Here is a 22,184-nt window from a genome sequence, read left to right on the forward strand (position 1 = left end):
GTTTTCCTATAGGTCACAGAGCTAGAAATAGAAACTAGATTTCCCCATTCCCTGTCCTCTGCTCTAAACACCAAACAACCCAACCCATTTTAAATAATTTTATACGACACTTCTAAAGAAAATTATCTGAATCAGTTGATATTACAGTATTTGAACCAAATAGCCTGTTTTCAGACTGGAAAATTTCTTGCACTCTACTCACCAAAACTACAGATGCAATGTATTGGTCCTTTTCTAGTCATTGCTCTAGCTATTTTCCTGTCTCATTATGTACGGTATAAATGTTGTAAATTTACATAAGTAAGTAAAAGCAGGTTATTACAAATTCAGAATCCGAAAGAAGAAAATACCGTCAGCTCAAACTCAAGGCCTGTATGGTATTAAACTAGACTACTACCATCATTTACTGGGGAGGAAAGTGGTTTGGCTAAAGAGCCTCCCTGAACTACTGTCACTTGAGAGAACTGACTGAGCACAATAATGATTCAGTCTTATTGTTCAGAAAATCTTTCAAGTGATTAAATTGGTGTCTAGTACACAGTAGATCAGACTTCCATTCCCTGTGTCTAATCAAAGTTTAATGATATCATTACTTCTTTCATAGGCAGTATTATAAAATATCTAAAATGCTAGCTTTATAAGTTGCCCCATGCTTCTTACTATAAACTTGTTTAAGTTTAAGCAAAAAACTTCTGGTTCCAAACATTTAGGACCCAATGTTGCTCCTGCTGAAGTCTAGTGGAAAGAGTCCCATTGTCTCTGGCCAGCTGCATGTACTGAAACACGCTTTTTTTTTTTCCGGGGGGGGGTCGAAATTAATCCAGCAAATGTAAAGCTGGAGAGCTATTTTCCTTGTACCTTGTATCCTTGAAGTTGGGCTTACATGTGGTCTCTTTTTATTATAACACTATAGATATTACAGTCTTCTCTGTTGGTATTGCTTGGGCACCATTGGATGATCTGAAAGACATGGCCTCTGAACCAAGAGAGTCACACAATTTCTTCACAAGAGAGTTCACAGGATTGGAGCAGATTGTTCCTGATGTTATTAGAGGCATTTGTAGAGATTTCTTGAACTCTAAACAGTAGAGGAAAGGCTGTTGGTCACTTCGTTGAAACTAAATCAAGAAAGCTGGGAAGGTCTTTCTACAGTGCAAACATCCCATTCTTTTAATATTCAGTCAAAGTCTTGGGATAAGATACAAAGAATCACACTCTGCTTTCTAAACTCAAATAAAAGCTTCCAGTGACATCATTGCAAGTTTTGCTTGATTAGGGACTGCAGGATTTTGCCAAAAGCAATTTTAAATGTATATTAACTTGAAATATAAATCAAGGGCTGTTAAGCATACGTTACATTTAAGGTACCAGATATCAGCTGTATGTATATAGAGAAAATACAAGGTAACTTAGCTCTGACATTTGTGGGCTGTCATTTGCTGAATGTCTCCTCACAAATGAAAATTAATATACTTTTAGGTATCTAACACCTTGTATACAATATATACAGTTGAAGTTTCTTGAATTATTCCAAAAGGCTCTCTCACTATTGTGATGAAAAGACAAGACTGGGAACATGTAGTTTTCACAGAAATGTTTTCAGTGTTCCATTTGTGTAACAGCTACTTCAGCTACTATTACAATGGATGGTTTGTAAGAGGTTGTGTGTCAGATTAAAGCAATCTATTGGATGAGAGCTTTCTACAGCAATGACACTAATTTGGCTGGTAGATCTGGTTTCAAAAGAATACCTGGTCACTTTCATCAGCTCCCAAGGAGTAATCCTATCAGATGTTTAGGCCTAGATCCTCAAAGGTATTTAAACACCTAATTCCCATCAATTTCAATGGGAGATAGTTTTGCCCAAGGCACAGATGGTCAAAGCTATTACACATCTGTCTTCCCACTCCTATTAAAGTCGATGGCAAAATTCCCAGTAAATTTGATGGGCCTGATTTTCTCCACTAACTTGCATGTTGGGTAGTCATTTACACGTGGAAGTAAAATGCTACCATACTTATTCAATAGTGTTTTACATTGACATTTTACAAGTGCAAATGACGAGACAAAGTTCCAGGCAGGGCCTTAGAGACTTCAGTTGGAATTGAGGGCATACAGACTGACATCCAAAATGAGCTCAGATCACTAACCTTAACTTGTCTATAGTAAGTTACTCAACCATGTGGAGGGGAGGTAAGTAGGAAGAAAGATAGAGGATATCATAGCCAGCAGGTGATAACTTTCAGAGTAATTCTTTATGAAGCCACTTGAAACAGATTTAAACCCTCATTGTTTTTAAAATATGAAAAATAGCTTTTGAAAATCTCTTCCATTTGATTGTGTCTATATTTGCATCCATACATGTGGTTAAAATTATTTAAAAATTCATTGTAAGGCATCTGTCAAGTATCTGAAGTGGACAATACGTTTTGGCCCAAATATTTTTTTCTAAGCTGGTTCCTAGGTAGTAAGCTTTTGTTACCAAACCAGAGCACTTTCCTGTTCAACTATCAGGCTGGGATTTCTTTCATTTTTCTCATTTTGTGCTCTTGGTTGTAAAATGCTAAGCAGTTACGAATGATACAGAAGGGATCCTATTTATCAGGCTTTTTGTAGTGTATATTTTTAATAACTTATGACTGGCTATATATTACACTAAACATGAATGGCAAGGATGCCTTGTATTTTTCTATTAATTGTTATCCTTAATTTTGTATATGTTTATAGATATACAGTATTCAGGTATTCCTGTATGAATCAGCCAGGTATTCAAAGTAAAATATCAACATTGTGAAGACTATAAACATTTTAGCTCTCTTTTGATATGAAAATACACATACTGCAAGTAAACTTTTAGACTGAGATTGCAGCTAGATATTTTAATATTCAGTAATGCAAAAAGCATTCTATGTTGAACCCCCATAATACATTTTGAATACATCAATAAAGCAATCATAAAGAATCCAAACATCAGTATTGTTTTAAATTATTGAATTGCATTAAAAAACCCCAAAGTGAAAGGCTACTAGTAACATCTGTCCATGACTGTTGAGTCTACTAATAGCAAAATTATAACAATATTCCATGCTAAATATGATGGTAAATGTAAATAACTGAATACAAGCACACTCACCAGTTAGTGAATTCACAAGTTCTGTGGTGCACAATTTTTTTCTGTTTATTGTTGTTGAAGGGACAACCACAAAGCTTTTCACAGACACAGCCCTTGAACACAAAAACAGGTCAAGTTTGGATCTTTAAAACAATGAAATATTTAACTGTAAATGTCTAAAAAGGTACGAAATGTGGCCAGTCATGCATATGACCTTCTCCACCCTAGAAAAAAACTTAGCCATTGTTCTAATGCTTGTGAAATTCCACAAATGCTAGCAATTGTCTACACTAGGGCTCCTACTGGAAGTGTGTTTATCGCTGTTGTCTATGCTTGCACTGAACAAGTCAAAACAAGAAGACATGGTGCCAAAAATGCTTGTAGACTGGTGCTAGCCAGCAGTGGGGGAGTTGCTAAACATTTAAGTGTTGATGCAGCCAATGAGGACAGATTGCACTCTTAGTACAACCCCAATTACTGTAAGCTCAGGAACGAGTGTGCACAAAAATTCTTAACCCCACCTCACTAAAATGTACATGTAGGGCAAAAGTTGTGAGCACAACTACTATATGCTGTAGGTGCAAAATGTGGGCAGAATTACTGCTTGACCAGGTGTGAGGTCAAAGGGGAAATATCAGGGGGAAAGGGTGCTCTTTCTTGGTATAAGAGGCTCGGTCATAAGAAGAGCATGTTGCAGCAATAGCAGACACACAGAGAAGGCACCGTATTTGAACTGTGAACACTGGGGAGGCAGAATAGTATAGTGAATTAGCTGAAGATGTTGCTCACACAGTTTGGGGTCTTCTTCTGCTCTAAAAGCCTCTATCATAGTACGTGTGCATGTAACTACTGTTAGATCTGTTCCTATGCAACTCCTGGTCATAGGACATACAAACTGTTCCCCCCATGGAGACTATGCCCAGTTAGCAGTGGCAGTTTTTCAAGATCAGGTGTTTCAATATCTACCTGAAGGACAGAAGGTAGACAACATATCCCAGGAGCTGCAGACAATGCAGTAGCCTGTGCTGACCAGGACTCGAAACATTAAGCACACAGGGTAAAATTTTCAAAAGCATCAAAGTGACTTAGGAGTCTAGGCCCTGTTTCCTAAAGTGATGTAAGCCTTTAAGACCAGCTTTTTAAAGATATTTAGGCACTAGTAGAATGTTCTAAATCAGCTAAGTGCCTAATTCCCATATGAGAATTAGGTGCCTCGGTCTCTGTAGCTTTAGGTGCCTCAATACCTTTAGAATACAGTCCATGGGAGCTTAACGCTCATTCAAAGTCAATGGAACCAAGGTACATAAGTGACTTTGGAAAAGGGGATGTGGGCTCCTAACTCACTTAGGCACATTTGAAACGTTTACACCCTATGCAGTCCCTTACAGCTCCTAAGAGTCAGACAAAATTAGGGACAATTAAGACTTCCCATTCCCCACGTTTTTCTCCCTATGAACAATCTGGTTCTCAGTCACATGAGTAGGAGGCAGGACAGAAAAGTACTCAATTTCCCCAGTTTTACAGCTGTAGATAGATGGTTATTGCTGCCAGATTTCCCTCTTCCCTTTCTGTTACATTTTGTTTCCTATGGTGCACACCTGTGTTAATTTCAAAGAAAAGAACAGTTGGGATGTACATAGAGGCCAGATCCTGGGTCCCCCTAGCCTCCTGAGAGAAGTCCCACCTGCATGGGGGCATCTTTGGATGGTGCGAAGTGGTTACAATGGAGGTCTGCTTCCCCCCTCCTTGCTGGTACAAGGGCAGGGTCTAGGGAAATGGCAAAGGCAGTCACCATAATGTACAGCAGTCTTCATAGTGATGCACTCAGGATCTGGGAACAGCAAATGTAGCTCAAAACCAGCTTTTGTATCCCAACCACGACCTGAGCATAATAAGGCCAGATCCCAGCATCATACCCATGTGTTGTTATGGTTAGTGAAACTATTCCATACTGAACTGGCAAGGAGCAAAATAATCCTAAGTAATTGTCCTACTGTGACTAAGACACAAAAAGAGAAGGTTACTCACCCCGGGCAGTAACTGTAGTTCTTCAAGATGTGTCCCCCTATGGGTACTCCACTTTAGGTGCGTGAACGCCCCAGATACCTTTGATCAGAGATTTTCATTTGCAGTATTCATTTGCCCATGTTGTGTGAGACACTTTATCCTTCTAGAACATTGTGAAAGGAGAGTCTGTTATTAAGGGCCCAATCTCTCAGACTCTGTGGGCTGATGTAGTAGCCATTCTGACCAGGTGCCTGGATGGACCACACTGAGAATGTCACACTCCACGTAGACTGCAAGAAATTGGGCAGACAATCCCCAAAATTAGTGGTTTATATTCTATAAGAGAGCTACCAAACCAGTATCAAGAGAGCTTCTGTAGCACCCCGCTGGTTAACAAGAAGCCAAACCGTCCCCTTTAGGCATTCCAACCCTTGGCTTCCTTCCACTCTGAGCTCCAACAGGTTGATATGAAGATTGGATTCTTGAGGTGGCCATCTGCCCTGCCCTGCCCATTGAGGTGCACCCCACAACCTAGCAGACAGAGATGCATTGTGGTTATGGCTACCATTGGTGTTGGTTGGAGGAAGGGTACCCTCTCCCCTATATTGTGGTGAACCTTCTACAATACTAAGGAGCATCTGACCTGTTGAGGAACTGACACCTGTTTGTCTAGGCTGTGATTGTTTGGCAAGTAAACTGATCTGAGGCACCTCTGGAAACAGTGAAGGAATAACCTTGCAAGTTCTGTCACAGAAGTGCAAGCCACCATGTGACCTAGAATTTGAACACAGTTTTAAGGGCTCTGACAAGGTTTGATAGTGTCATGAATCTGTCCATGGGGAGGAAGGTCCTGGATCTCAGAAACTGTATGTTCTGAATGGGAGTCAGTGTGGATGTTCTCACCTTCACCTGGAGACCCAAGTCCAAGAACAGAGAAAGCACTTTCTGTGCGGCGGACAACACTTCTTGAGATGAGCGATTGTTCAGTTGTCACTGAAGCACGGGAACACTATGATCACCTGACGATGCATGTATGCAGCCACCACCAATAGAACCTTTGAAAACACTCTTGGAGCCAAGGAGAGGTCAAACAGGAGTACCTGATACTGAAAATGATCCCAGCCTATGATACAACACTGGAACATTCTGTGGGACAGGTATTGCTATATGGAAGTACGAATCTTGAAGGTCAAGGATCAAAAAACAATCCCCTGAATCTAGAGAAGGAATTATAGCTGTCAATCAACATCCTGAACATTTGAGACCTCACAGATTTGTTTAGGAGTCTTCAATCTAAGATAGGTTTCCACCCTCTGCTTTTCTTCAGCATGAGGAAGCCTCTTCCCTGTGCTGAGCATGGACCAGCTCTATCGCTCCTAAAGGAAGAAGGGAGTTTAGCTCCTGTCTTAGTAGGAACTTGTGAGAAGGGTCCCTGAAGAGGGATAGGAAGGGGAATGAGAAGAGAGGGAGGTCAAATGGATGGCATAGCTTAATGATACTATTTCCAGCATCCATTTGTCCAAGGTGATATGCTCCCGTACTTGCTGGAAACGGGAGAGCCAGTCCTCAGATGGGGGGGGGGGGGGGGGAGATGGGGGGAGGAGAGGAGGGCAAACTGTTGTAGCTGAAAGGTTAAAGAGGGAGAGGAGGGTTCAAACCCTTGATCATACCATGAAAACTAGGAGATCTCTGCCAATTTCACAAAAAGAGGCTGAGACTCAGGCATGAGAATCCTGCCCAGATAGTATTTTTAGAGACTGCTCCCTTAGGGAAGTACACAACTCCCAGTGAAGCCAGAGCTGGCCTCTAATATATATCAGTAATCTGAGTATTGAAAAATGTAAGCCAAGGGTAAAGTATTTTGTTCTGCAGTGGGTTGATAACCTGAGTGATGTGCAATTTCTTCCAAAGATCACAAACGAAAAGAGAACACAGGGTTGAGAAATTCAGTGAAGACTGTGGCAAAAGGTAGGAAAGAACTAAATTTGACTGAGGCAAAGAAACTTACTGTTAATCAGTTACTACTCTAAACTCATGGAGATTTCAAAGTGAACAAACTTTAGCAGCAAAATGGTAGTTCCACTAGCAACTCACAATTTGCTAAGAATGGAACACAAGGGGTTCCATTACCAACAACTAACCCAATTCACAAGTGAAGAACTTCAGGAATTCTCTGACACCCTATCAAACAGGCAGACCATGTCCTGAAAAAAAACAAACAAAAAAACAAACAAACCACCATAGCATAATAGAATGGCCAAGAGAAGTGATCAGATGGGAAAGCTAAATGTGACAATAAGGATATGCTGTAGTCCTGACACATCTTAGAAATATATCAATAGTAGGACTGGCTTGTGCAGCACACATACTAGTGAGCACATGAACAAAAACTTCATTTCCAACAAGAAATACAACAATGAAATTTGACTGTGACAGACATAAAACCACTGTTCAGACTCGAGAAAAAAAAGTTAATACCTTTATAGCAGATGAGGTCACAGTTGAAACATGTAGAAACAGTTAAAGGTACCAGATAAATCTGAGATTTGAAATATCTTTGAATTCCAGAGATATTGGTTTATACAGGAGAAATTAAAGGGGTGAAAGCTTAATTATACAAGGAACAAATTAAGGGAGTATTTGTACTGATGCGAGCAGGATCAGACCCAAAGTTGCCAAGTCCAAACAGCCCTTGCTGAAGCTAAAATCATCAAAACCTAGAGTGAGTTATGCTAGCAGTTGTGTCCTGAGAAACAAAAACAAGTAATATACAGACAGGACTGAATAAATTATAATACTAATTAAGTGACATTTAGAAAGTATTTTAAATGATTTAATCAATTACATATGTTACTTCAATTCTTCTGACACTTAACTTAGAAGTAGCCAAAACAAAGAAAGAAAAAGAAGGCAAGCCAGTAAGCTAGTTATAAAGATCAGTATCATGTATGGAAGTGTCTACATTGTTAGGCAATATTATAATTTCTAGACAATTTTGTATTTATGCTCAGTTGTATAACTTTAAACTGAATTTCCCAGAGTAAAATTTGACACAAGGACAAGGTATTGTGCAAAATTACTAGGAGTTAAATTGTTCCAGCCTTTGTTCATATGGGCAGAATCTCTCAGAAGATATATATTCTGTTAAGGAATGTTGTATACAAATTGTGTTAGTACAAGACAGTTCATGTCTCTACTACGTACAGTCTACTGACATGCAGAATAGTATTTAAATCAAACTAGGTAAGTATGGTAGGGTGATCCAAGAAAAGGTTAATGTAGCTCAGAAGGGCTTAAGTAACCTGATAGGTCACACCTCTAGAAAAGTTAGGCCTGATTGTCAAGCACAGATTGAGGAGGAAGAGCAGCTGGGCAGGAGCAGATGGGACTGGTATGAGGCCAGGAAGTGTGGACAGAATGAGGCAGCAGTGTAGAAGGCTGCAGTTAACTTCTAGGATTAAAGAGGGAAAGGAGGAAAGATGGTGTGTGGCACTGATCACACTAACACAAAAATATTTTCCACTTCGCCAGATACATGGCTCTAATGGAGGGCTTCCTGCTGCCTAGCAGGACCTGTCTTACTTGATCTGAGCACAGAAGCTCCAGGGGGTTCAGCCATGAAGCTTCCAAGCTGTGAGGTGGAGGGACTGTAGGTTGGGATGACAGAGGCGACTGTGGTCCTGAGTGAGTAGGTCAGGGAGGAGAGGCAATGTGATCGGTATGTCCACCGACAGCTCCAGCAGCGTGGTGTAACAATGGAGCTATCAGAATCACCTTTACCCCCTCCCTGCGTACCTTGAGCAGGACTTTGTGCATGAGAGGGAATGGAGGAAAGGTGTAGAGCAGGCGACCTCTCCAGGGTAACAGGAATACGTCGGTGAGGGAGCCCAGGCTGCAGTCCTGGAGGGAGCACAACGATGGGCACTTCCTGCTGCATCGGGTGGCGAACAGGTCGACCTGGGGAAACCCCCACCTTTGGAAGATGGGGTGTATGACATGTGGTAAGAGAGACCACTCATGAGTGTGGAAGGACCTGCTGAGGCGGTCCGCCAGCGTGTTCTGAATTCCTGGGAGAAAGGATGCCTCCAGGTGATTGGAGTGGGCTCTGCAGAACTCCCACAGTCGAAGGGCCTCCTGCCATGGGGGGGGAACGGGCTCCCCCGGCTTGCGGATGTAAAACATGGCTGTGGTGTTGTCCATTTGAACAGCTATGCAGCGTCCTTGCTGTTGGGCCTGGAAGGCTTGGCAACCAAGGCGCACCGCCATTAGCTCCCTGATGTTGATATGAAGGGAGAGCTTGTTCTGAGACCACAGGCCCTGTGTCTGAAGGTTCCCCAGATGTGTCCCCCATCCCATAGCCGACGCGTCTGTAACCAGGGACAAGGAAGGCTGTGGAAGGGGACTCCTCTGCACACTGCTCAGGGGTTGAGCCACCAGAGAAGGGAGGCAAGGACCTGTCCCAGCACTGTGACCACTGAATTCAAGTTGTGGTGCCATGGGGAGTAGACCAAGGCGAACCATGCCTGCAATCGTCTGAGCAGGAGCCTGGTGTGCTGGGTCATGTAAGTGCAAGACACCATGTAGCTGAGGAGACTTGTGCACCCTCTTACTGCTGAGGTTGGGAATTACTGAAGGCTTTGAATGATGCCTGTGATAGCTTGGAATCAGGACTCCGGTAGGAGGGCCCGTGCCTTAACGAGTCTAACATTGCCCCAATGAATTCTATTCTATGGGTCAGTTCCCACGTCGACTTCCCCACGTTGAGGAGGAGACCCAGCCGTTTGAACGTACACCTGACCAGGTGGAGTTGGGACTGAACCTGTGCTCTGGTGCGGCCCCTGAGCAGCCAATTGTCAAGGAAGGGGTATACTTGCACCTGCCGTTGAAGGAGGAAGGCAGCCATGACTGACATGCACTTGGTGAACACTCGGGGGGCTGCTGAGAGGCTGAATGGAAGGGCCGTGAACTGGTAATGTTCGTGGTTGACCACAAAGTGCAGGAAGCGTCTGTGCACCAGATGAATCACTATATGGAAGTACGCGTCCTTCATGCCAAGGGCAACAACCTCCTGGATCCAGGGAGGGGATAATGGCGCCTAGGGAGATCAAGCGGAACTTCAACTTTACCATGAATTTGTTGAGCCCACGCAGGTCCAGAATGGGTCTGATACCCCCTTTGGCCTTGGGGATTAGGAAGTATCGGGACTAGAACCCCTTGCCCCTTAGCTCCTGCAGAACCTCCTCCACCGCTCCCATGGCAAGGAGCACCTGCACCTCCGGTATGAGGAGTTGCTCGTGAGAAGGGACAGGGAAGGACGGTGGGAGGGTGTAGGAGCAGAACTGGAGAGAGTATCCTGCTTCCACCATGCAGAGGACCCAGCGGTCCAAGGTTATTTGGGACCATGCACAGTAGAAGTGGGACAAATGATTCAAAAAGGGCGGGGAAGGATCCGGGGGTAAGTCTGGTATGCTGTCCTCGGGCGTCCCTTCAAAGGCCTGCTTGGAACCCGACGATGGTTCGGTCGAGCCCCGGCCTTGTCCAGACAGGGGGTTGGAAGGCTTTTCTGCCATTCCTTCCCCTCCACTTGTAAAAGCCCTGCCTCAGCCAAGGAGGGTAGGAGTGCTGTTGAGGCTTGAAGTCCTTCCTTTGGGTTGCTGGGATGTGCATACCCAAGAACTTCATGGTCGCCCTCAAGTCCTTTAGGCTATGCAGCCGAGAGTCGGTCTGTTCTGTGAACAGGCCTGCCCCGTCAAAGGGCAGGTCCTGCATTGTCTGTTGAATCTCAGACGGTAAGCCCGAGGCTTGTAACCAAGAGGTGGACCTCATGGCAATTCCTGAGGACAAGTTACATGCCGCCGAGTCCGCGGCATCCAGTGAGGCCTGTAAAGAGGTCTGTACCACTGCCTTTCCCTCCTCTGCTATAGCCCCAAACTCCTCCCTGGACTCAGGTGCCACAAGCTCCTTGAACTTGAACATAGAATTCCAGGAGCTAAAGTTATATCGGTTTAGGATTGCCCACTGGTTGGCAATCCTGAGCTGGAGCCCCCATAGAATACACCTTGCAGTCAAATAAGTCCAGTCACATGGCCTCTTTGGATTTGGGTGCTGGGGCCTGCTTCCCCAGCCTCTCTTTCTCATTCTCGGCCGCAACCACCGGAGAGCAGGGCTGCAGGTGCATGAAGAGACATTCGTACCCCTTCAAGGGCATCAAGTACTTTCTCTCCACACCCTTGGCTGTAGGGGGGATGGAGGCCAGAGTCTGCCAGATAGTCTTGGCAGAATGTCCCAGCGGGTGCAGCTGTCTATGGGAAGTGGCCCGGATACGGAAGTGCCTGTGATGGCCTCGTCTGGGGAGGACGACGAAGAGGCCAAGGGCGTAATAGGATCCTCCCGATCCTCCTGTTCATCAGGAGCCCGATGACCTGCTTTGCTGTCCGCCTCTGGTTCAGGAACCGGAGTTGGAATTGGTTCAGAGGGGGCATGGGGGCACGTGCCTCCTCAGCACCCCTAGGGGTGGGGCTGACTGGCTGAAGCCTCCAGCACCCTCAGTTCAGAGGCGGCCTACTGGGAGCCTTTAGATTGGTTGCCCTGGGCTGGGTGGTACACCCACGGGGTCCAGAATGGCCACTGAGCTGGTCCCTGCCACTGCGTCGGCCATGGCCCCGCCCCCACTTCAGGGCGCCATGGCCTGACCAGTGCCAGTCCCACTCTGAGAACTTAGAGCCTGTCTCCAATCCCAAGGAACAGGATTGGGACCACGAAGGCCAGGGTGGCGCCGAGTGGAGCTGAGCCGGCAAGCGATGCCGCAAAGCTAGGGAGAGGTGCTGCAAGGCTGGGGAACGGTGCCGCAACGTGGAGTGGTGCTGTGACCTGGAATGGTACCACGACCTGGAGCTATGTGGGGATGGTGAGCGGCGCCAGGACCGGATCCAGGTCCAGGACCTGCTCCTCAAAGGCAACCAGCGAGCGGATCGGCATTGTGACCAGGAGCACTGATGCAAACTGGAGCGGCGGCGAAGTACATCGGCACTGCGATTATGACCAGCGCCATGACGGGGAGTGGTGCCAGGACTCGACCTTCACTGGTTTGCCTCGAGATGGTGCCATACGCTGTGGTACCAGAGGCTTGGCACGGATCGATGAAGATGCTGTCATAGAGATGAGGTCCCTCGCGGCCACAAAGGTGTCTGGCAGCTGTATTTCCTCAGTGCTGTGGGTTGGGAAATCCAATGGCACCGGACTTGATGGCCCCCCTTGTGGGGCCAAAGTTGACGGTGCTGCTTCCACAGGCTTTGGCCCTGGGTGGGCCTCTCTGGGACACGCCCCATTGGCTGGCTCCAGGGGAGTGGGTCTCAGGGACGGAGAGACACTCCTCCCTTGCTTTTAGTGCCTCTTCTCTGCTGGGGAGCGGGAGCAGTGCCGGGTTGATGCCACTGGTGTCACTGCTGGGGAACAGCGGTGCCGCAGGTCTCCACCAGAGTCCATCCATGGTGCTGCTTTCGCCACTGCTGCCGGGGCGCTGCGCACTGAAGAACTCAGTGCTGGGTCCTGCCGTGCCAAAGGAAGCTGAGGTCTAAGTACCGCCTCCATAAGGAGCTGCTTAAGGAGGAATTCACACTCCTTTTTGGACCTAGGATGAAACCCCTTGCAAATCCTGCACTAATAGGCTTGGTGAGCCTCCCCCAGACACTTCAGACAAGAGTTGTGGGGGTCGCCCATTTGCATGGGCTTGGAGCAGGACCTGCAGGGTTTGAATCCTTTGGACTTGGGCAGAAAGCCCTCCCAAGAAAAAGCGGTCAGGATGGAGGGTAAACCCCCCAGTCCAACTGCTACTAACTCCAACAAAAATAAACTACAAGAACTAAAGAAAAGTTATAACAACTATAAAACAAGCTAGGGAAATGTGGAAAACTCGCTAAGCAAGACGCCACAGTTCCAACAACCATCATGGGCGGTAAGAAGGAACTGAGGGGGGCCTGGTTCGGCAGGATCATAAATTGAGTGCCATAAAGGCGCCACTCTCGGGGGCTCCACAGCCAACCCAACGGGTGCTGCTATGGGAAAAACTTTGACAGTTGTGCACGCAGTGCGTGCACGCCTAATTGGAATCAATATGAGGAATTGCTTGAAGAACTATAGTAATCTGGCCTGAGAACCAATCCATGAATGAGGAGTATCCTGATTCCCAGAGGAAGCCCTGTAACTCTTGAAGCGTCAGAAGGGTTGCAGCACAAACAAGGGACAAAAGGGGCTTTAGACCAGATGGAGCTATTCCTCAGATGCAGCCGTAAGGAGGACCCCACTGGCAGAGAGCCCGTTACAATAAGAAAAAGGGAGTAAGAGGTATTACTCCTTGTTGTAAACATGGGGAATATAAATATAAGTCAAGCTAATACTTTGGAACAAATTGAAACTTGCTGCAATCCTGTTCCCCAGATTGGTTGATAATGTATTAAACTGGTTGTGTGGATTTATCTGTGTTTAATAAAATGATTGAGCTGACATCTTGTTAATCAATAATCTAAGATGAACCACTGACAGTATTAGTGCCTGTATTAAATCTCTGAACATGCCTAGTGTAAACCAGATGTTTCCAGAAGCCTGAATAGAGTCAGTTTGAGCAGAGTGTTAACGCAGTAAATGGTTTCAGAGTGGTAGCTATGCTAGTCTGCATCAGCAAAAATAACAAGGAGTGCTTGTGGCCCCTTAGAGACTAACAAATTTATTTGGCATCAGCATTATTATGTATTAAACATTTTTTGTTATGTATGAAAAAGTGTACATCCTCTTCCCCCTCAATTTTTTTTTACAGCATATCCTCCTCTCAGAATATGAAATTATTTTGGTAAGAATTCAGAAGCAAATTCATTGAGTTAAAATTAAATGTTAAAAATGTGTCCTTTTCGAAATGAAGATCCAATGTCAGAACTTTTCTTTGATTTTAATAACTGAACACGACCAACTCTTTGAACTTCCAGTATAAATTTGGGCATGTCTACATTCCAAGAATTTACACAAGAAGTCTAACTTTCATTTGTGATACCTCTTCTATTTGTGACTTTAGTCCATAAATTGTAGCACTCATGAGGCTCTCATTCCAAAATTGGCAATCTCACACACCACTTTCAACGGGAAATATACTTCTTTTCAATGTCTCCGTAGACTAGACAAAGGAAATTCCTGTTTACATGAGTAAAAACAAGGTAAGACTGAACTGTTTTAATTCCTGAAGCAAGTGAAAGTAGCCAGTTTCCTTTGGGGGTGGGGGGGAAGGGGGTAGAAGAAATGCTTCCATTGAATGCACAGTTAAAAAAAATACTTAAATGGTAGGATAGAGAGGGCAGAACAACAGTAACAAGATAGCTGGGTGTGGGTTCAGGACTGCTTACAAGCAGAAGGAACCAGTAGACCAAACTCAGTGATGAAGCCTGGTCACATACCACCTGAGGCACATTGCTCATATGCTAAGGAGGGATTCATGTGCATGGTAAGTCATGATTACCAATCAACTCCCAACTGGGCTGGCCAATTGGTGGTCAAGGGAAACAGAGACACCTTTTCTCTTTGCACCTTGGCACAATCTGATTGTGGACTGTGAACGGGGGAGGAGTTATATGGCTCTGAAATGGCATTGCCCTCTTTTCTCAGGAGCCTGGCATACTCCTAGTCCAACCAAACTTTTTTGCTGCTGAGATAAGATGGGACGTGTGTGTGCTCATAAAGGGTCCAATCCTGAAATCAAAGTTAAAAAAACAAAAACAAACCCAGACACTAATGTGAGTTTTGCTGGCTTAAGAACTGCAAGATTGGTTACATACTGGATTGTTCATAATAAATGTTGCAGGGTTTATTATTGCACAAGTTATCAGGGATTGTAAGCAAATTTAGACATTGTTTAGGTAACACTGAAGGCCCAAAACTGTAAAAAAAAAAAAAAAAAAAAAAAAAAAAAAAAGGGGGGGGGGGACAACATAGGAAGAAAAATTAGATTCACTATTTCATTAGAAAGTGATTACACACACACAAAATGGACTGCCATATCTTCCCCCCTTCAATCTAAAACTATTTAAATTGTGACTTATTGCCATAGCTCCAGAAGTTATATTATTTTATACTGGGCAATTGGAGTAGTATCTTCCATCAAAGTAGTATAAGATAGATACTTTCCCCCTTTTATTTATAAAACCTCACCAGGTTATCCAAGTCAAACACAATTCTAAATGTAAACATCCATCAACAACCAAGTCAAATATTTCTTCTACTAATGAGGGGACCAGTAACTTTTCACAGTAGAATGGAACGTATTGGTTTGATGAAGACAAACAACCGCTGAGGTTTTCCAGTTTACAGTATTCCATTTTTTCATCAAATCTGTAACATAAGGAATGGTTCTACCAACTAGATGTCACAGTAGAGTCAGTTGGCTTTTCTCATTATCTTTCTGATGACTAACCCAGTTTGCAACCAAAGAACGCCGAAATGTTAACAGAGGCCATTTTCTTAATCCTTCCGATTCACTTTAAATAGTGTGGGCTCCTAGTCAGCAAAGAAAATTCATATGAAGGAGCCCTAGCCCCACACAACAATGGTCTTCAGCACATATCATTAGCCATTGTTCCATTTCAGAGTCACGCAGTATTCTCTCAATATTCAAAAATTAGTTGTATCTGTACAATTGCAATTTTGCTTTTAAAGCAGGGATTCAACTTCATGTCCCAAGAATACCATGCATCCATTTCACACTCGTAACACTTGCTATGAGTACAGAATTAATTTTCTGAAAATTCACAGGTAAATCCATTACTTAATTTGAATAAAATAAATTTAAAAGATCCTTTAAAGAGCCACCATATTCTTCAAGGTTTCCACATTGCTGAAGCTCATTTAAATTTGTACATTGACTACATTTGAAAACCATAGATGGTAATTAAGCCAAGTTAATAATTACAATTAATTATCATGGATTAGAGACTAACAGATAAGGCCAAATCAACAGCTCAGGTCTGTCAAGTCAGGTTATTGTAACACCAGTAATAATCACTCATTCTTTCCCAGTTAACTTGCATGGTGTAATTCTACTGCTTGAAATGAGTCAATGGCATGGTATAGGGGGGTGGACTGTGCACACTCAAAACCAGTATTTTCATCCGTGGATCACTTGCCCTTTCTCCCCAACTGTTGCTGCCCTTAAGAATTTGGTTGCATGATCGCATATTACAGGCTATATTCCGCGGTATGCTGCAGCTGCTTTGCGCTGCTCCAGAGATGCATAGTAACTAATCTTAACATGCCAGCATGTTCTGGCTACTTTTGTTGCCCTGGAGTAGTTCAAAGTAGCTAGAATATACTGTTGGATCTGGCCTTAACAGAGGGAGTCTTATCAATACTAAGTTCAAGGTGCAATGCATATTCCCACAGTGGAGAGAGGGCAACCTAATAATCAGGGTCTGGGACTGAAAAGGAGTTACAGGCCTGAAAGGTTATCACCACCAACACAACTATACAATGCTTCTCTTCCAGGAATTATTTATCATTGTCCTTTATTTATCAATACAAAGAAGACTAGTTTAAAATAGTTATAGAAAAATAAGGAAATTGTAACTGAGGCAAACCACTACTACTGCTGTAAGAGTAAACATTAATAGTGTACACTTAACTTACTGCCTTTCAGCAGATTCTAAAGCACTGAGGTTAAGGTTAAGCACTGAGAGGGAGGTTAAGTGACTTCTCCAAGATAACAGATTAACTGTCAGCGTCAGGCACAGCTTCCTGCCCTGGCCATGACTAGACAATGCTGTTCCTCGTATTTTTATATTAGCCAAACTTGTTACAGTTACCTAATTCCCTAATCACCTTATCAAAACCAGAAATAAATTAATTGAGAGTGCAAATTGTATCTGGACGGATTTGGGTGAAGCTCATCTTAGGGACTTTACAGAATCCTGGTAAACACAGGATGAAAGGGTAAAGAGCTGTTACTGTTAAAAATCACCAATATGAACATCTGCTGATGACAATTATTTAGATGGGGCCAAATGCCTACTCTGGGCCACACTGTGGCCAGCGAAGCAAATACCAACATGATCTATGTTTAAAAAAATAATCTGAACTATTCATATATATTATCAGTGTGTTCTGAGTTAGTTTCAGCTCAAGGAAATGCACAGTCTGTGCATCAATGTCGAGAATACAGAATATGGAAAATATACCTCCATTCATCCTCATCTGGAAGGCAGTGTTAACGGTAATCATCTTGTCTCAGCTCTTCCCTGGCTGTTTCTGCTATCAAGTTTGCTACGTGGCGATATGATAGATAGTGATCTTCGATGAGAGTAAAAAACTGAATATTTATTGTGGAAAAAAGAGTAAGACAATATGATAAAGTTCATATTTTCATAGGCTGTATCAGACATTACTAGAGAAAGATTTTCCGATGAACTTCATCTCCAGTTCACTATCAAGTGGACAATCTCCTTTCCTAACTGGAAACGCTTAACATCCCCATTAAACTACATAGATTGCACAAGGGAAGTATTTATTTTTAACTGCCTTTTACGTGATGCAGCAGTTGTAAATAAGGAAGGCAGCCAACATTATGTGACCAGACAGCTTTCCGTGGACCTCAGTTTAGGAATCAACTGCTGTTAGAAATGTACCTAAAACAAATGGATAGGGCAAGACAGCACTATGAATTTTGAAGTAAACAGATCTACAGTGAATAAAGGAGTACTTTCTACACAGCATATTGTTAGCCTACGGAATTGCATGTGCCACAAAGTATTACTGAGGAAAATAAATAAAAATATTCAAAAAGATAATAGCGATAAAGATAAGCTTCAAAAGATCCAAAACCAGATATTTTGTAAGACCACATGTTCATCAATGAAGATAAAATGACAAGGGGTAGTCAATCCCTACACCTCAGAGCATACAATTATCAGTAGCTGAAACGAGGAAGAAATTTCCCCCTATGATTTCACAAATGAAGGTGGCTGACTGCTTGATTGGGGTTTTTTTTTAAAAAAAAAAAACAAAAACACATTTCAAAGCATTTGATATTGGCCTATCAGACATGATACTGGACAATCTGTACCATTCATCTGCTTAACACAGTTCCTATAACGAGCAGCAAGATGGGGGGTGATCCTGCAACACACAGGCATGCTGAGAGAATGGAAATAGATGTATTCTTTGAAACAGGAGCGGAAAGACATCTGATGCAGAAATGCCAGCAAGTCAGTCCTTTATGGTACTCCCATTTCAAACCGGAGAGGATTTATTTTATTTTAGATTTTGTTTTTAATTAGTGTCTACTGCAGCACACAGTGTCAACTTGTTCCATTGACAATGCCATAAACTGTTCTGTAATTTAAATAAACTGATAGCATTTTTAATGTTAGGCACTGCAATCAATTAAATAACACAGTCTATACCAGAGGTAAGGTCATTATTCAGTAAATGGAGCCAAGATACATAATTTGATCCAACATAACGTTAAGACACTAAAAACACCATAACAACAAGATTCAACTTAAGAAAAACAGGTTTTTTTACCATTTCAATTTTAATACAATTATAGAAAATGAGGTAAATGTTTATGCATGGCAATGTTTAATAAACAATCACATTTCATTTAAGCATTAAAATGCAGCAGTCTGGAAAAGCTGCCAGAAACAATTTTCAGCTTCAGAAAAGGTGATCACGAAATTATTTCCAATAAAATTCAAATCACACTCTTGACTGTTCATTAGCTGAACATTTTAGACTGAAACGAACAAAAGAAGTGCAAATTAGCTAATTTTTTAAAAGAAGAAACTTAGTGTCCAAACAAGCAGCTACTGAAAGCCTCACCTTGATGGTAATGAGCAAAGTTCTCCCATTTCTACACAATATAACTTACTGCACCATATTGCTCCTAAAAACAAAATTAATTTCAGAATGATTACCGTTTTGTGCCTTCCATGGGCACATCAGTTTTCTTTTGTTTTTCATCCAATTTGCTTGACTTGAGATGGAGAGATCTACCTTCTTATTGCTAAATTGGATGGATCACATGGAACTACAGCTGTCACCACTTATAAGAACATTTTCCAAGGCCTCAAAGCATATTTATATCTGGGCAAGGCATAATTACAAAGAAAGTTACAGACCGCAATGCAATATTCATTTTTAATTTCCGTTCAGCTAACACATTTTCAGCAAACAGAGTCATCATGCAAATTGGCTCAATGTCAGCTTTAGTCTGCTTTTAACAGAAGCCGACTTCACTTTCAGTGCATCCTCCGTCACTGGAGGATGAACTTTATAAACATGAGTAGACCTCATTTTACAGAGAGTGAAACTGGGGCACAAAAATTTAGCTTATTCATCATGAGGCAGTTGACAGAGTTGGGAATAAAACCTGGGAATCTATTCGACCCCAATCCCATGTTCATATCACTTCATCTCTTGAAATAACTGAAGAGCATGATCATTACAATTCCAAAAATGCTCTAAAAATGTATGAGAGTCATTTTCAAGTTATTCTCAGACAAAAAAACTATTAAAAATGCAGTATGAGTTTCACTCTTTGGAGACATGTTCTTATATGGGGTGTTGCTGCTAGTAACTAAAAATCTGTTTATATCCCAATAAATATTACCAGTTTTTAAAAACAATGAAGTTTATTTAAACAGCATAAAAAGATGTAATTTCACTAAAATTTAGACATTTCTGAATTTAGTAATTTGCAGAATAAAATGTCACCTTTAAACTGTGCAACACAAAATAATGTAGCCAACAGTAACATACAGGTACACCATTTAATATTTATTATATGCATTTTATATACATTATTTTTCAACTGTTGTACTTTTGCTACGTGGTACAATCTTAAAAATTTGCTGATTCATAGTTTGTAAAACAGAAACCTTACAAAACTCATCAAAACCCGCAAACTGATCAGAAAAGTTTTGTGGAAGACTAGAAAAAATACTTCATTGTCTTAATCATGCATTACACAAACAAAATCTTTAGTTACACCATAAACTGAAGCACATTTGAAAAAAATAAAAGCAGGGAATAACTAGCCCAAACACAGCAGATTTATGAATCTTGATTCAACTACTTCTGTATTCTATTTGAAACGCAAATAAACATTTTTCACTCCAAAAGTTCTGAAACAAGATTGTTTTTTCTGGAATCAACTTCACTCCAGATACTTAACCGGAAAAAATAATCTTGGTTTGTAACTTTAAAAACTATGAAATGTCCCATTTTTAGTCTATTTTAGACTGTTCAAAGAGTGCCATAATAGATATACAGGGCCCTTTAACACACTACATAAAAGGATATAAAGACCAACAAAAAGTGAAATAAATAACAAGAGGCCATGAGCAAGATGGGTAATCCTTGATAAATAAACTTGTAAATACAGTAAGATGTACAAAATATCACATAGTGATAGGATGCCAAGATTAATTTTTTTAAGAGTTCACTGGGAGGGTATTACAACCCCTCTGTGTTTCATTTAAACATACTTCTTTACAGTCTTTACATTTATGAAGACAGTTATGTGATGATGATGAATTAGCATCCTTAATGAAAGGACTTAGCTGAGCTGTATTAGGCAAAAGAAGGGAAGATTGTGGTTACACGGCAGCGGGTCAGTGAGATCTCTGTGTTTTAGGGTTCTATAATGCAGAAAAAATATCATCAATACAATCTTGAGCACTGTTGTGACAGGCTAAATATATAAAAAGACTTATAAAAACTAGAATTTTATCCAAACATTTTGTGCAACTAATGCTAAAATATTTTAAGTTAAATTTCCTTTTCTTTAAAGCAAAATAAAAGTTTAAAAGGGGATCTGTGGCATTCAACTGATAAACAGAAGATCACTAAGAGATGAAAAGAAAGCTACTCTTGGAGCTCACTTCCCCCCCACAAGAGCACCACATTCCTAACCCTAAGGCAGCACACAGAGTCCAAAATAAAAAAGTCTTTTGTAAGATCAGACTCCACGTTTGCTTCAAGACACCTAAAGAACAGACATATGCTCAGTTCATATTCAGTCCAGGCTACAAATACTGGTTTTCTTTTTTTAAAAAAAATACAGTAATTACAGTTAAATTAATAAGCCTGACATTATTCAAGATGCAGTGACTTTTCACCAACTTAAAACCTGCCCCACATACAGCCTTCGTCCAGGCAGATCAGATGTAGTGTCCTATTGGTAGCCGTTTCATTGATGGCAGTGATGCATTCCCTCTTTTCTTGTCCAAGCAGACCTGCTAGTATGGTGCAGGTTTGTTTTGTTGTGTCACACAAACACTTTGGCAAGGGCATCAGCTCCTGCACTGGCAATATATGCTTTTGATGGATGAAAAGCTACGTCATAAATTGACTCATCCAACTTTTTCCTATGGGCTGTTATTTCTTGTACACAAGTCTTGCTGTCTAAATTCCATAATCTAATGGAACAGTCATGGCCTGGGTTAAAAAGAAAGATACAAAAAGTTAGGTTTTCATATCTTTAAATTTTATTAAAGCAAAATATGTAGGTAATACAGAAAGTTAAAACTTACTTCCAGACATCAAATAGATTCCATTGGGATCTACTGCTAGACTTGTGACAGCATCCAAGTGAGCAACCATAGAATGGATCATTTTACCTAAAAGCAAAATAAAGTATCAATTCCCGGGAAATGTCTTAATATTTTTCGACAGAATTATATTAAGGAATCAATTTAATGAGGTAGCAAACAATATAGATTTAAATGAAATATGTTAGAACCATACTGGAATTGACATTCATTTATATAGCTTTAAACTCTAACTACTTGTTATTAATAATTTTTAACAACTATGTGAAAGATGCTTCACAGCCTATATAGAGCATGGTGGTGGTCTTGGGCGACTTTCAGGTAGATATATTCACAGTACATGCACCATATCTCTAAAATGTTTAGCACTTTCATTGGCAATCATAACAAGACGACCAAAGACTAAGTGGACATGGTGACAACTACACTGTTACACGTGTCCACAAGTCATCACTGAGGCCCATTGAAGGGCAGGATGAGGA

The 22,184-nt window shown here is 41.9% G+C and overlaps 2 protein-coding genes across 10 annotated transcripts in view; one reads left to right on the top strand and one right to left on the bottom strand.

The window, feature by feature from the left end:
* Nucleotides 1-2,974, top strand: part of COCH (cochlin) — a 44,388-nt gene extending 41,414 nt beyond the window's left edge. The window contains exon 12 of one of the 2 annotated variants that reach the window (XM_073348926.1): nucleotides 914-2,974. In XM_073348926.1, coding sequence (XP_073205027.1) covers nucleotides 914-1,089 — 176 coding nt within the window. In that variant the 3' untranslated portion in view covers nucleotides 1,090-2,974. The remainder of the gene's footprint in view (nucleotides 1-913) is intronic. The other variant, XM_073348927.1, reaches the window with a different exon arrangement.
* A 15,737-nt stretch (nucleotides 2,975-18,711) lies between these two features.
* The window catches only part of STRN3 (striatin 3), a 100,923-nt gene continuing 97,450 nt past the window's right edge, over nucleotides 18,712-22,184 (bottom strand). For all 8 annotated transcript variants that reach the window (XM_073348945.1, XM_073348944.1, XM_073348943.1 and 5 more), the window contains 2 exons: nucleotides 21,685-21,771; nucleotides 18,712-21,589 (listed from right to left, as the gene is read on the bottom strand). In XM_073348945.1, coding sequence (XP_073205046.1) covers nucleotides 21,420-21,589; nucleotides 21,685-21,771 — 257 coding nt within the window. In that variant the 3' untranslated portion in view covers nucleotides 18,712-21,419. The remainder of the gene's footprint in view (nucleotides 21,590-21,684; nucleotides 21,772-22,184) is intronic.

Source organism: Lepidochelys kempii, chromosome 6 (assembly GCF_965140265.1).
Source record: "Lepidochelys kempii isolate rLepKem1 chromosome 6, rLepKem1.hap2, whole genome shotgun sequence".
Classification (NCBI taxonomy): Eukaryota; Metazoa; Chordata; order Testudines; family Cheloniidae; genus Lepidochelys; species Lepidochelys kempii.